This window comes from Lampris incognitus, chromosome 2 (assembly GCF_029633865.1).
Source record: "Lampris incognitus isolate fLamInc1 chromosome 2, fLamInc1.hap2, whole genome shotgun sequence".
Taxonomy (NCBI): Eukaryota; Metazoa; Chordata; class Actinopteri; order Lampriformes; family Lampridae; genus Lampris; species Lampris incognitus.
This window is the reverse complement of record NC_079212.1, coordinates 134351791-134372611: the sequence shown is the minus strand read 5'-3', so window position 1 is coordinate 134372611 and position 20821 is coordinate 134351791. Positions and strand designations below refer to the sequence as shown.

At 43.3% G+C, this 20821-nt stretch overlaps 2 protein-coding genes and 2 non-coding genes across 4 annotated transcripts in view; 1 reads left to right on the top strand and 3 right to left on the bottom strand.

Moving 5' to 3' along the window:
* Positions 1-11568, top strand: part of ubap2a (ubiquitin associated protein 2a) — a 36970-nt gene extending 25402 nt beyond the window's left edge. The window contains exons 20-27 of the mRNA XM_056272732.1: positions 8501-8592; positions 8819-8869; positions 9068-9161; positions 9252-9668; positions 9882-9986; positions 10090-10157; positions 10261-10452; positions 11448-11568. Coding sequence (XP_056128707.1) covers positions 8501-8592; positions 8819-8869; positions 9068-9161; positions 9252-9668; positions 9882-9986; positions 10090-10157; positions 10261-10452; positions 11448-11543 — 1115 coding nt within the window. The 3' untranslated portion in view covers positions 11544-11568. The remainder of the gene's footprint in view (positions 1-8500; positions 8593-8818; positions 8870-9067; positions 9162-9251; positions 9669-9881; positions 9987-10089; positions 10158-10260; positions 10453-11447) is intronic.
* Positions 11569-13275: 1707 nt separating this feature from the next.
* Positions 13276-18842, bottom strand: nop56 (NOP56 ribonucleoprotein homolog). The gene is made up of 12 exons (XM_056272733.1): positions 18788-18842; positions 18045-18134; positions 17811-17925; positions 17391-17555; positions 16899-17097; positions 16180-16367; positions 15693-15844; positions 15367-15467; positions 14867-15015; positions 14513-14634; positions 14125-14244; positions 13276-13876 (listed from the first exon to the last, which is right to left on the bottom strand). The coding sequence occupies exons 1-12, from the start codon at positions 18788-18790 to the stop codon at positions 13565-13567; spliced, it is 1716 nt and encodes a 571-aa protein (XP_056128708.1). The 5' UTR covers positions 18791-18842; the 3' UTR covers positions 13276-13564.
* LOC130108631 (small nucleolar RNA SNORD57) lies at positions 14328-14396 on the bottom strand. The gene has a single exon (XR_008809941.1). It is a non-coding gene; the product is annotated as a small nucleolar RNA SNORD57 (small nucleolar RNA).
* On the bottom strand, positions 16006-16125 carry LOC130108633 (small nucleolar RNA SNORA26). Its single transcript, XR_008809943.1, has one exon. It is a non-coding gene; the product is annotated as a small nucleolar RNA SNORA26 (small nucleolar RNA).
* Positions 18843-20821: the final 1979 nt, after the last annotated feature.

Sequence of the window (20821 nt, the reverse complement as noted above, 5' to 3'; positions counted from 1 at the left end):
GATGAGTTTAAGTTTGAATTTAAAGGACTCAACAGACTCTGATTTTCTGACGGCAGCAGGCAGGTTATTTCACAAGAACGGGCCTGACAGGAAAAGGCCCTGCCACCAGTTGACTTCTTTTTAACTTTGGGTACACACAGGAGCCCTGTATTTTGAGAGTGAAGAGCTTGAGATGGAATATACGGTTTAGGGAGATCAGACAAGTAAGATGGGGCAAACCCATTTAGGATTTTATAAGTCAGCAGAAGCACCTTGAAGTCTGATCTAACATGGATAGGAAGCCAATGAGGGGAGGCAAGAATTGGTGTAATATGGTTTTAGTTAGGATTCTAGCTGCAGCATTCTGAACCATCTGAAGTCTTTTAGTACTAGCATGTGGCATATCTGAAAACAGAACATTACAATAATAAAGTCTGGATGAAACAAATGCATGTATTAGAGTCTCTGTGTCAGCCATAGACAAGAAAGACCGGATTTTAGCTATGTTATGCAAGTGGAAAAAGGCAGTTTTGGTGATTTATTTAATGTGCGTATCAAAGGAAAGGCTGAGATCAAACGTAACATGAAGATTTTTGGCTGCCACACTTTGTGAAGTCACAGTGTTGTCGATTGTTATTGTTACTTGATCAAATTGGTGTCTTTGTCTAGCAGGGCCAACGACCAGCATCTTAGTTTTATCCGAATTTAAAAGCAGAAAATTTAGTGACATCCAGTTTTTCACAGCAGCCAAGCAGGCCTCTAAATTAGTCATTTGAGTATGATCATCAGCCCTTATAGGCACATACAGCTGAGTATCATCAGCATAGCAATGGAAATGTATTCCATGACTATGTATAATTTGGCCAAGAGGTGAAAAATAAAGAGAGAAAAGTAGAGGGCCAAGAACTGAGCCCTGAGGTACGCCATATTTAATGTCAGAATTTTGATGTAATATTATAGCAGACACAATGTGTTCTTCCAGATAAGTAGAACTTAAGCCAAGAGAGCGCTAAGCCAGATACACTAAAATTACAATTTATTCTAATAGTATACAGTAATCAGTGGTGTCAAAGGCTGCCCTGAGGTTCCGTAGTAGAAGCATAGAAGTGGAATCAGAGTCCATAGCTAGTAGAAAATCGTTTGCCACTCTGGTCAGAGCAGTTTCAGTGGAGTGACAGGCCCTGACAGCTGATTGAAAAGATTCATATAGATAGTTTTCTTCTATATGAGTCGAAAGTTGTTGATAACAACTCTCTCTAGTACTTTAGAAAAGAATGAAAGATTTGAGACTGGTCGATAGTTATTAAGAGACCCGGGATTGAGGTGCAATTTTTTAAATAGAGGTTTAACTACAGCTGTCTTAAAACTGGTGGGAACAGTGCCAGTAGTAGCAGTAAGTGATCAATTAACAATGTAAGTAAATGAAATTTTATTTTTAAAGCACTTTTAAAAACACAGTTACAAAGTGCTTTACACTCAATACAGAAAATATGAGTAAATACATAAAATAAATTGAATGAATATAAAACTTGACATAGGGAGTAACAGACCAAGCTAAAAATTAACCAAAACAGAAGGCAGGGATGGGGATCTATAAGAAGGCTTGCCTGAAGATGGGTTTTTAGAAGCCGCTTAAAACAGTCCAAAGAGTCGGCAAATCTAATGGATTGGGGAAGATTATTCCAAAGTCTTGGGGCTATAACTGCAAAGGCGCAGTCACCTTTTGTTTTGCAGTTGGAGTGAGGGATGGATAAAAGACAGAGGGTTGAGGACCAGAGTGATCGGGAAGTGGAATGAGAAGATCAGAAATGTAACTGGGGGCAAAATCATGCAGTGCTATAAATGTAATCAATAAAATTTTATAGATTATTCTGAATTTTACAGGAAGCCAAAGGAGGGATGCAAGAATAGGGGTAATATGGGACCTATAGCTAGTTCTAGTTAGTAGTCTAGCAGCTGCATTCTGAACCAACTGTAAATGATTTAAAGTAGCTTGGTTGAGGCAAGAGTAACAAGAGAGGCAAGATTGAGATGGCTTGGACATATGTGGCGGAGAGATGCTGGGTATATTGGGAGAAGGATGCTGAATATGGAGCTGCCAGGGAAAAGGAAAAGAGGACATGCAGGTGGCTGGTGTGACAGAGGAAGATGCAGAGGACAGGAAGAAATGGAAACGAATGATCCGCTGTGGCGACCCCTAACAGAAGCAGCTGAAAGTAGTAGCAGTAGGTTGAGGCAAGTATTTCTGATTTTTGCAATATTTCTTAGCTGTAGAAAACAGGATTGGACAAGCTTAGTAATATGGTGATCAAACGATATTCTGGTCAAAGATGATACCAAGATTTTTAGTGGTAGGTTTGATGATCAACTGCAGTAGCAAAGTTCTTAGGACCAATTAAGAGAACTACAGTTTTGTTGGGGTTTGGATAGAGGAAATTAAGGGACATCCAGTCTTTGGTGCCAGCTAAGTAATCGTGGAGGGAGGATAGTTGGTTCAGGTTACTGGGTTTGACAGAAATAGATCTGAGTATCATCAGCATAACAGTGGTATAACATGTCTTGAAAGTGACTAAATAAATGACCCAGAGGAAGCATGTATAAAGAGAAGAGGATTGGCCCAAGGACAGACCCCTGAGGGACTCCACACAGTAGGGGAGCTGACGAGGATACAAGATTGTTAATAAAAACATTAAAATATCTATTAGTCAGATAAGAGTGAAACCAATTTAACGCTCTACCAGAAATGCCAACCCATTTCTCCGACCTATCAAGTAAGATGGCATGATCGATGGTATCAAAGGCAGGGGTTAAATCTAAAATTATAAGAATAGAGTATTCACCTTTATCAGCATGCATAAGAATGTCATTAGAGACACTTGGTAATGCAGGCTCAGTACTATGCTTGTGACAAAAGCCTGATTGAAATATACCAAAATGTTATGACCCTCAGTCAGCTGCAGGATTTGGTCGGCAACAATTTTTTCAAGGATTTTTGAATAAAAAAGAACGTTTGGAAATCGGTCTATAATTTTCTACCCGTGCCTGATTGAGAGGGATTTTTTGAGGAGGGGCTGAACATAGGCAATTTCAAAATAGTCAGGTACAGACCCGGATGTGATTGAGCAGTTGATGATAGAGAGCAGGCTGGGGCCTAAGTCAGGGAGGATGGATTTTTTTTTCGCAACTATATCATAGGGACTGGAGGAGGGACACATAATAGCTACAGTATTTACAAGGAACTGCAGAGAAATGGGAGCAAATTCCAACGTTAAAATCGGACGGCTGAAGGTGGGGGGGGGCAGTGAATGTAAAATTTGACCTTAGACCAGGGATATGCAACTTTGATGATAGAGAGAGCCACAAAAATGTTATCCTCACTACTAGAGGGCCAGATTGTGACTGTGCACTTCCACCAGTGGGATACTGTAACCCCATCACTCAATTAGTTACTACTTTAATGAAAAGAATAAAATATATACCGGTAATCAAAGTTTATTATACCAACATTTCTATTTAATGAGCTTAACACAGAAACAAAGCATCCACATTCCTGAGTGATGTACCATTAATTCAGTGCAGTTGGGTCTCAAAAATAATCATTCAATAATGGTACAAAAGTTAACATTCACACTAAGTGCAACAACTAATATTCATGTTTGTAGTGCATTTCTACTCCCCTCCCGTTCCATGACATGGTTCAAATAAACATGCATTTAGCTCAAAATGGTCAATGGATTGCATTTTATATAAAACTTTCCTAGCCTACCGATCACTCAAAGCGCTTTTTCACAATGTATGCCTCACATTCACCCATTCACACACACTGATGAAGCCATTGAAACTCACCCACAGTCATGTTCTCATCTCCAAAAGCTTTAGCCAACTCTACTGCACATAGCTTCACTGTTTCGCCATCTGACAAGGGCTTCTTTGCATTAGCAAGCTCAAGGGAAATGGCATAAAGATGCCTTGAGATAGGACTCCTGTGTAGAAGTAGCTTTGATAAAAAGGTTCTGCTGTCGGTGTAGTTTTCCTTTGAGCTAAGCGATGGTAGCGGCTCTGGCACCTCAGTTGTACGTGCCATATTTATCTTTGTGCATGGTACTGTAGTGGCGACTCAAGTTGAAATCCTTCATGGCTGGTTTTGTTTCCAGGCACACTAAACACATAGGTTTGATTTTGAATTCAGTAAAAAGATGTTCTGTTCCCCATCTTACCTGGAAGACATGGTTCTCTAGGCCGTTTTTTTTTTCTGCTCATGGCTCTCCTTGTCACGTGTCGTTGCCTGCTGAGACCAAGATAAGACCAAGTGCAAGCAATTGCTTGGCTACAGGCCTCTTGTATTTCAAGGGAGCGTCCTGTATCAGTGGACAGTATAATTACAGTTGGGATCCAGTTCAAATGGGGTAAAATGGCCCGCTTGCTTCCAATGCCTATGAAACCAACAATTTGTTGATATTTGGAAATTGACCCATGGGCCGCACTGGGTGAGGATAGGGGCTGATGCGGCCCACTGGCCGCCAGTTGCCCGTATCTACCTTCGACCATCGATCTTGTCAACAAAGAAAGAAGAAATTTTCACAGTCATTAGCAGAACAGGCGGAAATGGTAGGAAGAGAGTGATTCACAAGCTGATTGATAGTACTAAACAGAAACCTAGGGTTACGTTATTACTATAAATCAAGTCAGAGAAGCAAGCAGCTCTCGAATCTTTAATAGTTTGATTCAAATTCGATAATAAATCCTTCATATGGAGTTGTTGAACTTCAAGAGTAGATTTTTTTTCCATCTGCGTTCAGGCTTCCTATATCCCCTTTTTTGACGGATGTTTTCATTGATCCAAGGGGTTGCGTTAATAACAGGGACAGCCCTGGAAGTATATGGAGCTGAAAAAAATCAAGGGCAGATGTACACAAATCATTAAACCAGCTAACTTGGTCATTAATGTTGGTGAAGTGAGGAGGGCAGCTGGCCAGACTGGAAAAGTAACTAGAAAACATGGCTGCTGACTGCTTATTAAAGATGTGAGAGTGAATTATACATTTCTGAGGTATTGTAGTAGATGATAAAGAAGCATCAAAAGTAATACATTTATGGTCAGAGGCAAAATCAATCTTATTCAGGGAATTAAGAGACATGTTCAGGGTGGAAACTAAATCAAGGGTGTGCCCACGGTTATGTGTGGGGTCAGTGACATGCTGCACAAGATTAAAAGATTTAGAAATGTTTAAAAAAATCTATGACAAATGAGTTAAAATGATTATCAATATGAACGTTAAAATCACTAACTATAATGGCCCTATCATATTTAAGAACGTGGGGTGGGGACAATACCTCATAGAATTCATTGAGAAAACCTATAGATGAATTTGGGGGTCGATAAATGATTATACAGCAAATGGGGTTGTCACACACAATTTTAAAAGTTAAGATTTGAAAAGTGTTAAAAGAACCAAAAGTCAAGTCAAGTCAGTTTTATTTGTATAGCCCAACACAAGAATATTCAATGCAGGCCAGGTGCAGCATCATGTAAATGGCTCTGCTGTGACACTGGTATCCTTGTCAGAGAACAGCCCAATCTGTGCATGTTGATCTAGAAGAAACAAAAACTTGCATAATTTTCCACTTCAAATATTTATTAACAATTTATAAATGGACAAAAGGTGTGGAAGCTATCTGATCCTGCATTTCAAAAGGATAAGAAAATAGCTCGATCAAAACTAAGGACCTACACACTAGGCTACAGCGTACCAACATATTGAACATAATAGGCTGGAGATGTAGAAAGATGATTCACAGTCAACAAGTCAGCTACCATGTCTTTGTGAACTTGGAACTGTTGGGCCCTGCCATGTATAAGAGCCTGTAGTGTATTTGACCATACTTGGTACCGGTTATATCAAACAGTAACTGAGCCAATGAATACAAGACTGGGCATGGCTTATCACATTAACAGCTATAAGTCACTGACCATTCCTCACTTATAAAGCAGTCAGACGTGGTTATCAATAGTACAAAAGCATCTTTTTCCCTTAACAGGCTTAAACTCCATGTTGCAGCTTGAGGCTATATTATATTTATGATTTTTTTCACTTAGTCATTGATTTATTTCCATATAGTTTTATCTATTTTTGCTTTTCTTGGTGAGAACAAATTGTCATCTCTCTTAATTTATGTTTTGTGGCACTCTCGATGTTCAACAGTTCCCACTTGAGGCATTTTCTTCCCTTGTGTGTAAAGCTTAATAGCATGATTGGTAAGTGACAAGGCTTGGGAATCACACAGTAGCTCACAATACCGATACATTGCCCACAAGAACATTAGTATCACGATACAGCGATTCTGCAATACTCGATACATTGCAAGACAGTCATCAACGATGCGTCATGATATCTGTGTAACTGCAGAAGAACGGCTACCTCTAAAAAGGCAAAAAGCAGGAATTATGGATTCACTGCATTGTGGTGTCAGTTTCACAAAATTGGCCTAACTGCCAGAAAGCAGAACAGTTCTGGGGATAAAATGTTTAAATGAAGGATACAACTATGCCTCACTAAAATATTGTCAATCTGTGTAAATTTACAGAAAAAAAACCCCATACATTAACGCAAAAAAAAACAAACACATTTCTTGCTCAAAAAATAATGAACTTGTGGTGATACACAGTTGAGGGTAGATTCACCAGGGGCTGCTGCTCCTTTAAAGCAGACGCTCGGGAGTGCTGACGTAGGCACTGCTTAGAGTTTCCGGGGTGGAGTCGTGTTTGCAGCAGCCTAGCGGTTAGCTGGTTGCCACGAGAGATTGTGCTGTATCAATGTCGTTTTGTGTGGCGAGTAAACGGAATTGACTCGATCTGTCTCCTCATTCCTGCACTCCCACATTGGTGACCCTGACGTGATGACCGCTGTCTTGGGCACGTCCCGAGGGTGGACCGGTACCTGGTGGTAGCCCCGCACCAAATCTACTTTGGAGAAGATGGTGGCCCCTGCCAGGTGGGCGGAGAAGTCCTGTATGTGCGGGACGGGGTACCGGTCAGGGGTTGTGGCGTTGTTCAGGCGACGAAAATTGCCGCAGGAGCGCCAACCGCTGTCAGTCTTAGAAACCACGTGCAGGGGGGAGGCCCATGGGCTGTCCAAGCAGCACACAATGCCAAGGCGTTCCATGGTGGCAAACTCCTCCCTGGTGATCGCGAGCTTAGCAGAGTCGAGGCGCCGAGCACGTACGTACGCCGGGGGCCGTCGGTGGCAATATGGTGCTCCACGCCGTGCTTGGCCACCGCTGACAAGAACGTAGGTGTGGTGAGGCCAGGGAACTCTGCGAGCAGTCGTTGATGCGTATCTCCAGCGGCGAGCATGTTTGACAGGCCGAGCGTCCCTGCAACTCCCAGTGTGCACGGATATGTAGCAAAAGAGACCAAGGAGCTCCTGGTTGAAGGTGCTGTACTTCTGCTGCTCATTGTCCTTAAGCTGTTTGCTTAAGAAGGCAAGGGGCTGCCAGGCGCCGCCCACCCACTGCTCGCACACCGTCCCGACCGCATAGTCAGAGGCGTCGGTCGTGAGGGCAATCGGGGCAGTGGGGGACGGGTGTGCCAGCAAAGCGGCATTGGCCAGCGCGGCCTTTGCATCGTCGAAAGCTTCATCCATCCTCAGGGACCAGTCTACCTCGCCCTTGGCTTCCTTGCCCCACAGGACCTCGTACAAGGGCCGCATGCGATGAGCTGCGTGGGGAATGAACCTGTCATAAAAGTTCACCATGCCCAAGAACTCCTGCAGGGACTTCACAGTGCGGGGGTGTGGAAAACTGGCGACAGCATCCACTCTGGCAGGAAGCGAAACGGCTCCTTGCGGGGAGATGCGGTGGCCGAGGAAGTCGATGGACGACAGGCCAAACTGGCACTTAACTGGGTCGATCGCCTCCCATGGGTCATGCCCGGCCTTCGCGCTGCCCCCGAGGAAGACCTCCAGTCCTTGTCTGCCGAGCTGGTTTATGGCCAGCCGCTGCGTGTCCCGGGTGAATTTCTCCCGGACGCTGTGGCCCCCTGGTCGGCAGCTTCTCAACGCTTTCACTCCGATCCCTACATCTCACCACTGCCTCCCTCAGTCCTACATCTCCAAGAATCTGCTGTCGGCCAGGTACGTCTTCATCCATCAAGACAGCCACCGTACCCCCCTGCACCCCCTCTACGACGGGCCCTTCCGCATCCTGGAAGTGGGGCCTAAGAACTTTGTGGTGGGGGGCAAACCGGGTGTTCCCTGTTTCCAAGGGGTCGCCACAGCAGATATGACAGTTTCCATCGGTACGCTGTGAGAGCACAGCACCGATGGCAGTCCTGTCAATCCGCATACTGATTTGGCAAAACTTTACGTCAGATGCCCTTCCTGTCGGGGCACAGGTAAAGCGCTGGATGCCATCCCAGTATTCATGGACTTGTACCCATGCCTGTCGCCATGACAGAGGCTCTTACTTTAAATGAAAATGAAAAGCTACATATGTGATGATTGTTACGCCTGTATGTTGACAGGTAAAGCTCCTCCCAACCTGTCCCAGGGTGTACCTCCTCTATTGCCTAACCAGTATATAATGGGCCCAGGGGGACTGCTGCCAGCATACCCAGTAAGTAGAGCTAAAGAATCTGTTATATTTTTGGTGGTTATTTATTAGGCCAAAATTTGCCTCATCCTATAACAAAGGAAAGAACGGTCACTATTTCTATTAAACTTCTTCTTGTTTTGTCATAGTCAATGTACAGATCCATCTGTAGCCATCTGTAGGGAACACCAAGTCCATAAGTCAATGTATTTGCATGACATCACTTCCCTGTCCATCTTCTCTCCTACAGCAGATATATGGCTATGAGGACCTCCACATGCTCCAGTCCAGACTACCAATGGTGAATCTCCATATTACTAAAATCCAAATAAATCCTACAGCTATAATTGTATTTAATGGGAAATAAGAAGCTGGTATGGTTCTGTTGATGCTGTGATATTACTTAACTGCTAGCCTTGAAATAGTTGTCGATGCTTTGTCTGAAATATTTTGCAATCACTGTTAGATTGTGATCTCTGATCCTCTCCCGTGCCTTCAGCCCTCTTTGCAAGATTACTATGGAATCACATTCCCTGGCCCCACAGCTACTCTTTCTGGAAGGGACGGGAGCCTTGCCAACAACCCCTACTCAGGTAAAGCAACTTGGGACATCGGCTGACCTTGTCTATAATCCTACTGTTATTCTGTTACTTTCCTCATCTAGCTTCCGCCTCCTTTTGTAGGTGAAGTCACAAAGTTTGGCAGGAATGACTCCACCTCCCCAGCACCCCCAACAAGCCTGTCAGCCCCCCAGCCCCCCCAGGGCCAGAGTCAAGGACAGAGCCAGGCCCAGCCCCAACCTCCCCAGGCCCAGCCCCAACCCCAGGGCCAGCCGCAGCACCACAGCAGTCAACAGGCCTTCCTGCCTCCAGGCTACAGCTACACAGGATTGCCCTATTACCCTGGAGTGCCTGGTGCTGTTCCCAGTGCCGCTGCCTTCCAATATGGCCCTACCATGTTTGTTCCACCTGGGGGCCCAGGGCCAGCCTCAGCCAAGCAGCACGGTATGGGTCTGGGTCTTGGCAATCCTTCTGCCAGCCCCTTTCAGCAGCAGACCCAACAGCAGCCCAGTGGCTATGGCCAGCACACCTTCAGCTCAGGTTAGTGGCAAGTCAAAGGTAACACATGGAGCAATTTAAATGAAAGAAACCAGATTATGTCTACCGTTCCAGTGGTTGGGTAGATAACAAAGGAAACTTGGCAATATTGAGTTAAATATTTCTAAATGGACTTACTTTTTCATACTCACTAAAGTGTGTACATTGTTTGAATGCACGGGAAGATATGGTTTAATGATTTTTTTTTCTTTCTAGGGTATGAGGAGCTGACAGCAGGGCCTGCAGGAGTGGACTACAGTAAAGGCTACAACAATTCCTCACAGGCACAGGCCAAATCTGCTGCTACTGGCCCTGGAAAAGGTACTCGGAAATTCACAAATACAAATTTTTTTACGATATTCTAGTTTGATGTTTAAAAGTCATATCATATCATAATGTATTAATGTTGGCATACTTCTCTTAGGCGTCTCTGTGACTTCGAGTAACTCGGGTGTGCCAGACATCAGTGGAAGTGTTTACAATAAGACCCAGGTGAGCTATGAGATTCTTATTGCTAGTTTACATGTAATTATTTCATTCTAATCAATAGTTCTACTATTGAGCTCATTTTTTAATTTTTCCTCCCCATTTCCAGTCCTTTGATAAGCAGGGTTTCCATGCAGGGACCCCCCCTCCCTTCAGCCTACCATCAGCGCTGGGGGGTCCAGGGCCTCTCAACCCTGGAGGAGCCCCTGGGGGCTATGCCCCAGCCCCCTTCCTCCACATCCTGCCTCACCAGCAACCACATTCACAGCTGCTGCACCACCATCTGGCTCAGGATGGACAGGTAACAGTAAGGGCAGGGTGTGTTGCTGTAAAGCCCCCTAAGGCAAATTTATGTACATTTGCCAGTGTTGTTCTCATGGGAAATTGTTTTTGACAAACCCTGTGCTCAAGGATAATTGCAATTGATGTAGAAAAAAGGAGACCATTGATTTATATAAACAATTTGGTGCCATAGCTATTAACCTGATGGCGGCTTAGATATTAATGGCGGCAGGAACAATGGTGGATTGCTCCCTCCGGGTTGGGGATGAGTTGTTGCCTCAAGTGAAGGACGTCAAGTATCTCGGAGTCTTGTTCACGAGTGAGGGTATGATGGAGTGGGAGATCGACAGGCGGATTGGTGCAGCATCAGCAGTAATGCAGACCTTGTACTGGACTGTTGTGGTGAAGAGGGAGCTGAGCCGGAAGGCAAAGCTCTCAACTTACCAGTCAATCTTCGGTCCAACCCTCACCTATGGTCTTGAGCTTTGGGTAGTGACCGAAAGGGTGGGATTGTGGATACAAGCAGCTGAAATGAGTTTCCTATGCAGGGTATCTGGGCTCAGCCTTAGAGATAGGGTGAGGAGCTTGGACATTTGGAGGGAGCTCGGAGTAGAGCCGCTGCTCCTTTGCGTCGAGGCGGTTTGGGCATTCGATTAGGATGCCTCCTAGGCGCCTTCCTTTGGAGGTTTACCGGGCACAGCCAACTGGGAGGAGACACCGGGGTAGACCCAGAACTCGCTGGAGAGACATGTCCAAACTGCCCTGGGAACGCCTTGGGATCCCCCAGGAGCTGGAGGGCGTTGCTGGGGAGAGGGACGTCTGGAGTGCCCTACTTGGCTTGCTGCCACCGTGACCCGACCCCGGAGAAGCGACTGAAGATGATATTAATATAGGGAGGACTTGAAAATTTCAAATTCCTCGACTGTCAAAAATAAAGTACCACAGAAAACTAATGAAGCAGCAGTCTTCCCTCTCTCATTTACGGGGGGACTCACCTTGTCTTTTCTTTTGTAGGGTGGTCCCAGCCAGCGTGGCCAGTCCAGCAGCATGCAGCAGAAGAGCCAGGTTAACAAGTCCAGCTATGGCAGCTCTCCCTATTGGGCCAACTGAGATAGTCATGTCTGTGGTAAAGTGTGTGTGCATGGATGGATGCCCACACACAACACACCACGCCTGTCCATCTGACTTATCAGACCTTAAGAGGGACAAACCATTTTATAGCACCAAGCTAAAACACACACTACCACCCTTTTCCTCTATATATCCCCTTTTCAAATTTATGGCTGTTGTATGTAAAATATATTTATGTATGTATTTATACAGTATATATGTATTGGTAGGACATAATGTGGTTTTCTGCATTTGTTTTTTATTTTGAACATTTTATTCAAAAATTGTGGCAAGATGAGAATGCTAAATCAGAGAATTGATGAAGTGATGGTGAATATACTTGAACACGAACAAGCTTCATGTGACGTGGATTTTTGTATGCATACTTAAAACCCTGAGAATAATGTACATTAAGGCAACATCATTTTCATGGCAAAAGCCTTTATTTTTGAAGTCTTTGTAACTTTAGTCTCCCCTATCTGTGAATCCTTATATTGAGGGTGACTTGAGTTGATAGCTTGAATTTTTTATTTTTACACCCCCACTCCCCCTTCATTTGTGTCAACCACATTACTAGTTGGCTGTGACAACCAGCCAGGCCTTGGATTTGATGTCATTTTAACATTGGTTTAATCCTTGGTGTCCAGCAAATTAAAAGTTCTGAACAGTTTGGAGTGGTCTGCTACTGCTTTTCACACCACAGTAAAAATCACAATCTTGAGGTTTGAAGCATACAGATTCTGGTATCAATCGACTGTATTCAGGATTGGCACCAAGACTGGCTTGTGCTGAATGGCAAGGCCTACATTCACTCAATGCAGAGCACTATTTGAGGGCCCCCGGAACAAAATAAATGTTGAAATTTGTAGATAAAAGGGGAAGGGGGAGGCAATAATAGGACGCGCTGTTGAAGCACTGTTGAAGGATACGTACAGCATTACAGGAAAAACGTTTTTGGAATATTTATCTGTCAAGTGTTTTATTATCTAGGCTCAGCGTTTTCGGTTATTTTTCAAAGCCATCCAGCATGCCGAATCTCGCCACAAGAGGACACTGTTGCATCACCTCACACAAACAGGAACAACTTTTGGATCCATGGAAACAAAATCTGGGTATTCTTCGGTGAAAATCAGTAAAAACTGAAAACGCTGAGCCTTGTTTATAATCCACAATTGTATTCATATGGTGGCAACCTCAAGAGATTCCGGTTGCATTTTCTTTGGGAACACACTTCCCCGGTGCCAACACTGCCACTTTTTCATATTTTAGTCATTACTACTAATGTATGGGCTCATCAGTGGCTGAATCGTCAGTGTCGCCATGTACAGTGAACGATGGTAACTTGACTAATTTTTCTAAAGTGAGAATTGCAGATGTTGCTATTTCAAAGCTGCTCAAGAGAATTTCCGCCCAATGACAATATAAGCAGTTTCACGTGGCTTGAATGATACAAGTAAACAACCGTGGATCAAACTAAAATCAGGACAATCAATTGAAATGTAAATGGCGTGAATAACACATGCTAGTCTATATATAGTTCTATATAGCTTATATAGTCTAAAACAGCATTTCCTGTGTGCATTTTAAGAGATCACGGAAAAGCATGGGACTTAGCAATCGACAAATCTGTGCATTTTTTTTTACTTTCACCTGGGCTCAACTATAAAATATTCCCTCAAGCAGATTATTACTTCATTCAATTTATTTTTTTATTAAAAACAATGTGCAGGCACATGTTAAAAACAAAATGAGGGAAGTTCTTTTACTAAAAAATATTGCAGAAACAAGCAAAACAAAAAAAAAAAGGCAATATAGTGGCATTTATTTACATCAAAAGCAGTTACATGAACTTCAAGGCACACTTCTGAATGTCATTTCAGTTTAAGGTGCTTTGAGGTTTCTAGAAGGAGAACACAAAGTAGTCCACATGTTGACATCAACCACTATGGTTGGAGTTATACACCAAGTGTAAAAAAACAAAACTGTACATATACTTGAGCTTAAATCTTCCACTGAATTCTCTATTCAGCACTTTTCTTTCTTTTCTTTTTCTTCTCAGACACAGGCGTTTCAGCGGTCTCTTCAGCCACCTCCATTTCCACGACCTCAGCCTTTCGTTTCTTTTTCTTAGTCACAGTGTCATTCTCTGCTGCAGGAGTCTCCTGGACCTCCTCGACTGCCTGCTTTTTCTTTTTCTTCTTAGTTTTAGTTTCAGTCTCTTCTGCTTTGATCTCTGGAGCGGGAGTCTCCTCTACCTGGACCTCCTCGACTTCCTGCTTCTTTTTCTTTTTCTTCTTAACAATGACCTCTACTTCGTCATCCTCCTCCTTCACCTGGGAGCAAAAGCAAAACTGGTTATGGAAAAGGTTTCAGAACATACCTATTGGTGCCACAAGCCCCACCCCTGGCTAGTGAAATGGTTCTGATGTCTGACCCGCTTCAGTGATCAAGTCCACTGGATGGGACCGGCCAATGGTTCGGAGTCAATTTGATCTGGCATGTAGTACACTGAGACAAGACCACAATGACAGCTCAAGTCCCAAATCAAAACATGCGCAACCAGAGCTGACCTACTACATACCTCTGCTTCACCGTTGGTCTCGCCATTTGCTTCAAGTTCCTTCAACTTCTTTTCCCTCTTCTTACGTTTTTTCTCCTTTTTCTCCAGCTTCCGCTTCATTTCAGCTGCGACATCACAAGCCTACAAACAGGTGGAAACATATTTTATACTTTATGATATGCAGAGGGCCAATTTTTCACTTCCTACCCGTGTGGTCATGGGCTGTGTCAGGCTCATTAAATCAGTTTTTACCCCCACAAATGAAGTCGAGGAAAGGTTTGTCATCACTCACAGCAGATATGTTCAGAGACATTAAGAACATGAACTGAAACACTAACTTCAATACTTCCCCAAGAACTACCTTTATAGTCAAAATGGTCAAAGGCTGTACAAGATTAATCTGGCTCACCTCTTTCACAGCCTCTTTCATGACATCCACATTCTTCCGTGGCACTTCACCAGTTTGATAAAAGGACAGGCGCTCCTCCACCTGGTCACGCAGTTTTTCCCCAAAGACATTTGTGGGCAACTCTGAAAAGATTATCATTTTTTTTAAAATTATTTCACAGAAGATGGCACCAGTAGCCCGGAATAAACGGGCTTTGCTCAGGAATTGGCTTCAACATCAACCCGTGGGCTGAATACTGTTGACGAAAAATATTAACATCATTGCAAACCTAGCCCTATCATGGCTGAAAGGGTGAAAATAAGTCAAGTATTAACAATCAACCGCAGCACCTCTGTTCTAGATTACTCCACTCACCAGAGAAACAGTCGATGCGTGAGGCAATGGTGCACTTATTGGCCAAGTATCTAGAGATGCGGCCCTTGTTCTTGGCAGCGGCACGGCCAATGAATGTGGAGTGGAAGATGAGGCCATACTTAGGGGTGTTGCCTCTAGTCTTCAAGGCTCTGTGTGAAAATAGTGTTGCTTTGGCATCCATAATTAACAGTTAAGACAATTGCCATAATATCCTATAAAAAAGGACCAATCTCAACATCATTACAGCTATCAAAAAGTTGATAGTGGTGTTAAGCAATTACAGTTTTTATACTGCTTTAAAGCTTCTCTACCTCAGCACTCTTGTGTAACTGCTCAGACTGGGGGGGGGAGGGGTACATTAAGGCAAGAGGGGAGGGATCATTCCAAAGAAGGCTTTAAAAATTGGCCTTCTCCAGTCACCCTGCTTTGCTCCAGCCCAGCCCAGCCCTGCCATCACTGCAGCCACTACTTTCCCCAGCAGGGAAGGGATGCCCCAGTACCTGAACAGGGCCTTCTCTGCTCCCAGGATCTGCACAGTGGAGGCTGGGTACTTGGCCAGGTTGGTCAGACTACCAGCATGGGAGATGAGACGAGCTCCCACCTGAAGCATGCAAGAAAATGTTGGAATCACAACCCAGCTGTTAACTGTATAATATGCCTCAAGAAAAGTAATACCTACTTTCAAGGTTTTACACATAAAGAGGACCTGTCAGAACCAGATGAGCATTTCAACACTGCGATTCAGTGGATTGACAGATTTAGGTATAACATCATTGGTCCCAACAACAAACATCAAAATGGCAGTAATGTCAAGGCCTTGACTCACCACTTCTCCAATTAAGGCTGCCAGGTTGGGGGCCACCTGGCTCATTTTAGAGCGCAGGTACTCCTGCAACTCCAGTCGGTAAGAGGCCAGAGACACCACACGGCTACAGAACCTCTCTATGTTGATCAGGTCGATGGGGGAGATGTCCATGCCTAGGGAAAAACGAGTGGGGGGCAAGAGTAAAGGATAGTTACCACGGGGACACCAGCAACCCATTAACTTGCACTTTAAACTATAGCAATCCTCAGATTCTTTACTTTGAAACACTTCTATTGGCATTAATGTCCATGTCCTGGCTAAGAAATAAACTATAGTTTGTTTCTCCCGACAGGATCCGCAGTTAGGATTTGTGCCTTCACTACAGGTTTATGAGAGAGGTTTTCTACCCCCCTGTGTTAGACACCAAGGACAATTGTTAGTCCAAGGTGGGCAAAAAAGGGGCATAAAGTGATCTTAAAACTGGTTTTGGATTATCCCATGCGCTTACCCATTGAGCTGCGGGAAGCGTCCAGAATGGCCTGGGCCTTGGCACTGTCCATCACCACCTCCTCCAAGCTTTCCAGACTCTCTTCTGACAGCTCCTTCCGGTTGCCGATCAGCTGGGCCAAGCGGCAATACATAGAGTTGTCGGACACAATCTTGATCAGCTCTGGGAAGTGGTAGCCATACCATTCTCTGGAGACATAAATAATATGCCTTCCTAAATAAGGAATCATGCACTAGCTCGAGTCAAAAATACAAACAGAATAGCAATTCCCTCAACTGTAATGACCAGTGCAAAGTCTGTCTCTTCCCCAGCGTGACCCTACCAGACAACCTGGCAGAGCAACTGCATGGAGTAGAAACTCATGTACCTCCCTCTTCTATACAGCCAGCACTCTAAGGGGCACTGTCTGTGGTAAGCACCAGGAGGCAGTACAGGGGCCAGACTGGCTTCAACGGGCAAAGCTGAAACTCAATGATAATTTAATCCCCGTTTTTCCTAAATGCAAGTCAGTGGAGCCAAATCAACATATAAATTAAGACCCATCATAGCACCAACTAGCAGTTCACGCCAATTACACAATGGTTTAAAATGTCACCGATAACTGAATCAAGCCTTTCCAAAACAAACTAACCACAGCAGTTCCATGTACTCAAACAGAAAAGGGACAATCAAAATGTCTGTTAGGACACGTGCCATCCACTGTAACCTCTGCTTCTTACCGTACTCTCATAGAGAAGGTGTTTATGTCCTTGTCAAGTTGGTCAAGCAGAGCAATGGACTGGATGATCATGTTGTCTACCCGATTGACATTGAACTTGACCTTGGCTCTCGAATAGCTGTGGCCCAGACCAAGCTGGGCTTTTGAGGCAGCCTGTGCTGTCAGCCCCTTCACCAGTGAGTGGAAGTGCAGACGTACACCTAACAGAAATACAAACGTTAGACTGGGTAAAGTATGCTCAGAGCACAGAACAGCATTCACACTGGCTGGCTGTTCAGATTTTCAGTATAGACCATCAGGAAAGTCAGAAATAAGAAGGCATCACCACAGGCCAGGGAACTGCAAGCGTCTACTTATCTTTTTAACCAGACATCAAAAGATACAATCCTGTCAGTGTAATTTTCAGAGTAATTGCTTGATATTTCCACCGATAAATGATTCTACATCACAGATAAATGTTATGCAATTTATGAATGTCAGAAAAACTCCTAACCTCTCTGTATCTCAGCCACAACCCCACCGGTCTGGATAGAGAGGCCAAGCTCCTCCTGCAGAGCTGCTCCAATCTTGGCATCAGAGACCCCCAACACCCCTTTTTTCTTCCCAACATGAGGCAGGTTTGTCTCCAGGAACAACTTCAGGTCAGCATGAACAACACCTGTTGTTAAGTGTGTGAGGTGGGGGTGAGATACTTCCATTTTCTTAATTATGATAGTCATATTCATACATTTAAAGAGCAGCCGAACGCTGTTATTTATTAAAAATTTTATAGCCTGTTGCAGATGTTCAGGGTTGATGTTACGCTGTCAGCACATTGATTCAGTGGATTGACAGATTTAAATGCATCATTACATCCGAGTTGGCTTTAGATTCCCGGAATAATGGCATTAAATTGGATTATTGGAAAACTCACCCTCAGATATTGCGTTTATATTCTCCAGGGCCGCCTGTGCCGATTTGAATGGGAAGAAAGCGGCAAGGCTTACTATACTGTTGAACTTTGCGATATTTAGGACGCTGTCCTCGACCTACAAAACAAAGCAACATATTATACTTACTACACAGCAGAACAGGCATAAAATAAGTTAAATAAAAAAGCAACCATCAAATTTCAACAAGCAGTAGGAAATGAGGCAAGATGGCCCACCTGTGGCAAAAGCATGCCGATCTCCTCCACCTCTTTGACGGCCAACAGAGCATAGCCTGCCGCATGCTCGAATAACATGTGCATCAGCACCTTCAAGGAAAGGAAACGTGTTTTGATAAGATTCAAACTTGACAAAAGCCAGCAAACACTAAATTAATTATAATAAGCGACATTATTAATTTGTGCTAACAAGCTTTCACGTGGTGACCACGTGTTGACGTATAAAAGGCATTGGCAAACTATTCAGGCTTTATATTGGCTAAAAATTCTTATATGAAAACTGGGGGCGCATTTTTTTTTGAGTCTGCAACACAAGTAAACAAATGGAGAAACGATTAGTGAGCAATTTACAATCTCATATTTCCACCCCCAAGTACCCACGTGTTCCAGCGGCCTTTGCCATTTTACTGGGTAAGCTAGCCTCCACTACAGCTAACGACACATTCGAAACGCCAACTTTCTTGAAACGCGTTTAAAATGAAAACTCAAACTAGCCACTTATGCATTTGTTTCGCCGTATAGATAAGCGCACGTCACGTTTGAGCTCTCGTTTCTGCCAGCGAACTTGCACTATGCTGCGTTGGTGGCTACATTCGGCTAATGCCCAACAGGCCTCATCCAAAAAAATATTTCTAAAACTTAGCCTTGCCATTTCTTTCAAGTGTGTCTCCTGCATATATAAAAACCGTAATTTTGTCTTATGTATTCTCAAACTCTACGCCAATTATAAGTCTTATTCTTACCATTCTGACAAAACCTTCGCAGGGACACGCAAGGCGTACCCCTTCTTCCACCGGACGCTGGAAAAGACTTAACGTTGAAAAACCTGTCGCTAGTGCAGACGACCTTGCTAGCCGGAAGTCCCGCCTCCCCAACTTTTAACCAATGAAACTTGTCATAATTGTCCAATCATTGGCTGTAATGTTTGGTACCGTTGAACTAACCATTCCATGTTCAAAATTGAAAATGATGACAAATGTGTATTTTTGTGAGACTGATCCTGAAATTACTTAATCTTTTCTGGGAATTTCCGAACTCTGAAATGTTATGGAATAACTTGCAAAGTCTCTTTTTCTAAATGTGCACTGATCTTGAAGGAAATTGGTGTATTTATTTCAGAGGACTCGATGTTAGCCCAAAGGTCTCCTTCATAATTGATTTATTAACAGTATTGGGAAGGTTTCATGTTCATAAAATTAAACGGTAAAAAGGAAGACAGAATCTTACAACTAGAATTACCTCAATTTTTTAAAATGATGTTTCCCTCCGTTTTTTCTTTCCACTTCTCATCTGTCATATGAAATATGTGTTGGACAATAATAATAATGAAAATATATAAAATTGAAATAACGCGATGACACCTTTACATCGCGAGATGCAGCGGGGTCTTGCACCATTTTGCCACCTACTGGCTGCACAGCGGAATGTCGCTGGGTCATCCAAACATTGCTGCCTTGAGCAAAATATTTTGAATTTAATTCATTGTAGTCGGTCAGGATAGACTCAGGACGGGAAACTGGGTGAAATACACCGCCATAAAACAATAATTATAGTAAGGAATAAAGAAATTAGTCAGGTGAGACCAGATGGTAGACTAAACGTGCAATAAGAGCCAAGATGAAAAGAACCAATAAATAACTAAAATCAGTGAAATAATATTAAGCGCTTATGGCTTGCAAACCCATAACCATCAGTTTCTTTACTCACACGGCTGCAGGAAAGGTGCATTATGAAAGCAGTGGTCTCGGTCCTTACAGTCAAATGACTTCTGCTAGAATTACAGAGAAGTACATTTGGGCTGACTGAGGAATAGGAAAACTTTAAGAGTAATGTGTAAGATAGAGGAGACAGGTGTAAGGTTGCAGCTGATAATCTTTAAATAATATCTGAGCAAAAAGAAGGTATTATTGTCAACTTTTTCAATCACATTTGCTGGAAGGGTAATTAAACTTATTATCTGGGAGTCTAGCTTGCATAGCAGTCTGAGTTCAGCCGATGCACAGCATAAAAAGCCTGAAATGGGCTGATGGGAAAAAATGCAACAAATATTTTAGACCACTCAAAATGACCATTGATGCTGGTGGTTTGCATAGAAGGGTTTATGATTGGCAGTTTAACCATGTGGCATATATTTAGAATATCACATGTTAAGACAAGCTGTAACACAATGCATTCTGCTGTGATGCACTCAGACAACAACATAAACCTAAACTGAGAGCTAAGCTAACATTTCAACAGCATGCAGGAAACAGGCAAAGTGTCATATCTGGAGCAATCGCTGTAAAAATTCTCTAGAGTCATGTGTCTCCAGGAAATAGATGTATGCAGGTCTCTTCGTACAGAAGGGAAATTTGATACCATGTCATAAATCTCCCATTGTGTAGAATATTACTCAGGAGTTCAGAATTTATGGCTGACCTTTTTAGTCAAACAGTCTTTTGCATCTCCATAGTTGTGGGCACACGCCCACACACAATCACACAAAAAACACATGCAGAAATTTGTTGTGTCTTCTGGGGCCAGTTATCTTTCATTTCACGTATTTCAAAATATAATTTAATTCGTCTAATTCACAAGAAAACAACAGATCCTCTATGATTATATTTTCAAGGACATTACAGATTGATAAAGATGTCCAATTTTTGAAATTTGAACAAAACCCACTTCCTGAATTGCTTGAAGATTTAGTGACCCCCACAATACATGCATACACATATGCATATATTATGGCACCATAAATAATAATAATACCTTGAATTGCTTTCTATCCAATGAGT

What these genes read in the sequence shown, in the direction of transcription:
- nop56 (XM_056272733.1), bottom strand. An exon ending in TATAAACGCAATATCTGAGG is followed by an intron (nt 17,556 to 17,810) that starts GTGAGTTTTCCA and finishes ACTTAACAACAG; the next exon opens with GTGTTGTTCATGCTGACCTG. An exon ending in TGAAAGAGGCTGTGAAAGAG is followed by an intron (nt 14,245 to 14,512) that starts GTGAGCCAGATT and finishes ACCTGTTTGTAG; the next exon opens with GCTTGTGATGTCGCAGCTGA.